The 4,613-nt window shown below is 40.6% G+C and overlaps 1 protein-coding gene across 3 annotated transcripts in view; it reads left to right on the top strand.

Moving 5' to 3' along the window:
- Positions 1–4,613, top strand: part of LOC138614364 (calcipressin-1-like) — an 11,570-nt gene extending 6,957 nt beyond the window's left edge. For all 3 annotated transcript variants that reach the window (XM_069687758.1, XM_069687759.1, XM_069687757.1), the window contains 3 exons: positions 819–992; positions 2,087–2,246; positions 3,410–4,613. In XM_069687758.1, the coding sequence (XP_069543859.1) occupies positions 819–992; positions 2,087–2,246; positions 3,410–3,609 (534 nt within the window). In that variant the 3' untranslated portion in view covers positions 3,610–4,613. The remainder of the gene's footprint in view (positions 1–818; positions 993–2,086; positions 2,247–3,409) is intronic.

Genomic DNA, 4,613 nt, shown 5'->3' with positions numbered 1-4,613 from the left:
CTCCGCTCTGCAGCGGTTCTTTCTTCTAAAGCCGGCGGTGCAGGTGTGGTTTTTCGAGAGAAGAACATAGTTATCGGTAGTTGTTGTCGCTCTTTTTTCTTCTGGGCAAAAAGATTCTTATAAACCGACATGCCACCATCGATTATTTTTAATTTGGCAAGCTGTTTTACGTACGTGTACATATTAAACCGCAACGTTATTGACAAACAGGTAGAGAAGAAGCGGAGAGACTGTTCAGCCAATCAGAATGCAGAACACAATGCACGATGCAAATCCGTGAAGCAGCGAGACCGTGAAAGGTGAACCGCGTTATAGCGAGGGTTCACTGTATAGTTTATATATCGCAACGGGTTCTTAAAAAAAAAAAAAAAAAGACTAGAACTAAAATATTTCTGCTGATATACAGCAGGATTATTATCATCGGACTAGATTACATTTTTATTCCTTTATCAGGTAATGCTTTAAATAAAAAAATTAAAAAAACAAATTTTTCTTTCTGGATTGCAGCTTTTTCTAATTTTTACAATTGTACGCAAACAAAATGACCTAAAGCTGCAAAATCCACCGCAAAAATCTTATTTTTCTCTGAATTTGCAACTTTAATAACTAATTCCTGCAATTTTCTCATTTTTGCAATTTGAGGATGTTGGGCCAATATGCGCGTGTGTTTCCGTAGTATCCATCCTTTCAGATATGCTGCTGTCCCAAGTGTGTCTATATTAATGAACTCGGCTGTTTCAAAATTAAAAAAAAAAAAAAAAAATCAGAAAATTTAAATTCTAAATTTGCCACCTTTTTTTTTCTTTTTCCTTTTCCAGGCCAGTTTCGAAGCCTTGTTCCATTCGTTCGACACGGAGGTGCGCTTCCAGTACTTCAAGTCCTTCCGCCGGGTCCGGATCAGCTTCAGCAACGCACCGGCCGCCGCCGAGGCGAGGCTCCGGCTGCACAAGACCGACTTCAACGGCAAAGAGATGAGACTCTACTTCGCCCAGGTAGTTCACATCTGCATCAAATATCCATCACGTTGTGTATACATTATATATATATATATATTTTTTTTTTTTTCCGTCGCCGTTTTCCTCTCCTTTTGTGTTTTTGGAAAAAATTGCGCCTACTCAGCAAATTCACATTTTTGGAATAAATTCTCTGTCAACCCTTTTTGCTTTGTTACACCATCGAATACGCTCTCAAGCAAAGGAGCGCTTTCCTGGGAGTTGATCTTTGAACACTTTTCAGACACTTAAAAGTGGTACTTGAAACTCAGTTCAAAATTTTAAAAAAAAGAAGTTACAATTTCATCACACTATAAAAGGTTTTAGGTAAGATTAGATTTAAGACTTTGTTAATCCCACGGTGGGGGGGAGGGGGACACACACACGTTAAGACACGTTAACAAAAATGAAATATAACTTCCGCCCGTCGCTTGGATTTGAATTTGGTTTGCTTCATTCTCAAAAGTTAGCAAGAAATGACTAAGGCATGCTGGGAAAACGCTGATGCGGCAACAAATGACAATGTGGTTTTCCAGTTTTTTGTTTTTTTTCTTTTCTTCTCGCTACTATGATTTTCCTTTTTAAAAGGGACCTTTTTAAGCACCGTTTGCATCTACTGTGGTGAATACATCCATTCGCGTAAATGACCTCACGGCTCAACTCTTGCATTATTAGGAAATTGTTCATTCTTATTCTGGCATTACATTTTCATTCATTGTAAAAATGCTTATTTACATAGACCTTTTTTCTTTCTTTTTTTTTTTTTTTTTTCAATGACAGTTTGTCATGTGACCTTTATTATTTTTTTCTTTTTCCCTTCATGATGTCACGTTTGACGACGCGAGTATCGTCAGTCATTATTCATGTTTATTATTTCTTTGAATTATTTCAATAATTATTGGTTTTACAAAATCAATGTCATGTTTTTCATTTGGTTTATAAATGTCATTCTATTTTTTTTTTTTTTTACAGTTGAAAACTTTTTTAAAAATGTATTTTTATGACCACACCTCCATTCAAAATTGCAAATTGTAACCCCCCCCCCAACCCCACCCAGCCAGCCAGCTGTAAAGATGCTGTTTCTTGTCTTGCAGTCTGTCCACATAGGAAGTCCTCGTCTGGAGCCCCCCAAGCCAGACAAGCAGTTCCTGATCTCCCCCCCCGCCTCCCCTCCGGTCGGTTGGGAGCAGGCGCAGGACGCCACGCCGGTCATCAACTACGACCTGCTGTGCGCCATCTCCAAACTAGGACCCGGTACGTAGGCACATCCCTTCAACCCCCGTTCGCCTGTTTGATCCCGCAACATCCTTGAATTTTGAAGAATGACATATTACATCTAGATAGATACATGATAGATAGATAGAGAGATGGATAGAGATATATAGATATAGATAGATAGATAGATTATTATTCCTGCAAGGAGAAATTTTGTTGTTTCAGCATGTACAGGGCAAAGCAATAACTTGCATAATATAAAATAGGTCGTAAAAAAAGATGCAACAAAATGTTAAAATGCACATTATATACAATTTAAACGCAAATAAACAATAATATTAAATTGAACTAAACAACAGTGCAACAAATTAAACAAAACAAACAAACAGCAGTTTCTTTCTTTTGCGATTAGTGCTCGAAAACCTGGTGCACAATCCAATCAGTGCTTGACCTAAAGTTGATATTCTCTATCTTCATCTTGTCACAGTTCTGCTTAGAAGAGTGCCGCGATATATGGTAGTCAACAGCAATTAAAGCTCATAGTTTACACAGGAAGTGGCCAACCCAGATCATTTTAAGGCGAGTCGTCGTTTTGATAGTAACGCAGCTTGAGAATAAGCATGCTAAAATCAGCAATAAAAAAAGTTTTGAGACTACTGTCTTAACAAATTCATTTCCCCTTGTTTTTAATACAACGATATAGTAGTGTGCACGAAAGTGGACGTAGCTTCCGGCTCTAAAAAAAAAAAAAAAAAAAAACGAGTTCCCCTTCAGCTGCGGTACCCCCGAGCGCCACTAGAGGTCGGCTCCGAAAAAAGCCTCCGCAGAGTTCAACTGGTCTCGTAAACGTTGCGTAATGAATGTTCACCTGTTTTTAAGACAATAATATAATAGTGTATATAAAAGTGGACGCAGCTTCCGCCTCTGAAAATCGATGCGGACGCTGCAGTACCACCGAGCGCCACTAGAGGTCGGCTCCAAAAAAAAAAAGAAGCCTCCATAGACTCCCATTCACTTATAAATTCAAATTAAAGTTATTTGGGTTTATAAGCTAAAGTCTTATTCATTTTCTGGCCAGGCGGAAAATAATCCCGTTTATTAATTAGAAAATAGGATAACACAAAAAAAAACCCGAACTAGCAAGATGGCGACGGCCAAATTCCAAACTGACGGCGCCGTCTTCTCCGCTCTGCGACTCTCAGGGGGAAAGTACGAGCTCCAGACGGCCACGCCCACCACCCCCAGTGTGGTCATCCACGTGTGCGACGACGAGGGCGACGAACGCCCCGCCCCCCCCGGCGGTGGCGGCGGCGGCGGCGACCGGGACGACGAGGCCCGCCTCCCGCGGCCGAAGATCGTCCAGACCCGACGCCCCGACTACACGCCGGGAGTCGAGCAGTGAGCGATGGCCGCCACCGGGGGGCACCGCCGCCGTAACGTTTCATCCCGAAGCGATTTGTGGTCAAGAGCCCGAACGTGCTCTCGGAGCTTTTTTTTTTTTTTTTTTTTTTTTTTTTGTTTTTATTATTATTATTATTTATTTTTTTAAATGAAGGTTTCGAAGGGACTTTTGAGAAAGAAGTCCCGTAGAGACGTAGCGTTTTTCCATAAGACGGGAGAAAGAAAAACACGATGTCGAAAAAGGTGCGTTTAAAGTCCCGCGGGAAAGATAGGACGTACGAACTTCCTACTTCGAAAGAAAAGGAAAAAAAACCGTCGAGATGATGTGTTTTTTGGGGGAGATTTTAAGGATTGAACTAAAAAGGAAATATGAATTTTTGAAGTGTAGGAAAATCATGTTTGCTCATGTTTTAATCATAATGCTTACCCTACCGTGCAGGAAGACTTTTTTTGGGGGGGGGGTGATATTTTGCACACAATGATAAACAACTAATTTATCATGACTACTTTTGGTGCAGATAGTTTACAAGACTATTAATTTTAGAGTTTGGAACTTCATTCGATTTCCCCCAATTCAATTGATCACGTGAGGCCATAGCTACGCGATTAATCTGAGGGCTTTTTCGCAACAGCGATGGCGGTACCTCGTAGGGATCGACCGACGCGTCCTTTTTCGGGGGGCCGACGCCGATCGCCGGTAATCGAAGGGACGCCGATAAAACCGATTTATGCATTCGTCAGCAACGTCTAAATTTGGAATGACGAATTCTAACACAAAAACTGACTCTAAATAAATAAACGTAACGTTATCGTGAAGGTATATTGCAATATCGGCTATTTATTGCACTCGCAGAAAAATGCACGATCGACCCTTTTTAGAACTGAGCGGAGATGAAGCGGGAGACCGGGGGACTCAATTGAATGAAACAAAAAATTATATATACAGATAATCGTAAAAATGGGAAATATCGGCTCCGATAAGCGGTTGATCCCTTGTATTTTTTT

Source organism: Brachyistius frenatus, unplaced genomic scaffold (genome assembly GCF_029030835.1).
Source record: "Brachyistius frenatus isolate BFR_SWC_R1_liver_20210118 unplaced genomic scaffold, ASM2903083v1 Contig_488, whole genome shotgun sequence".
NCBI classification, from domain to species: domain Eukaryota; kingdom Metazoa; phylum Chordata; class Actinopteri; family Embiotocidae; genus Brachyistius; species Brachyistius frenatus.
Note: the sequence above shows the minus strand (reverse complement) of the source record. Positions and strands in the feature narration are given on the sequence as shown.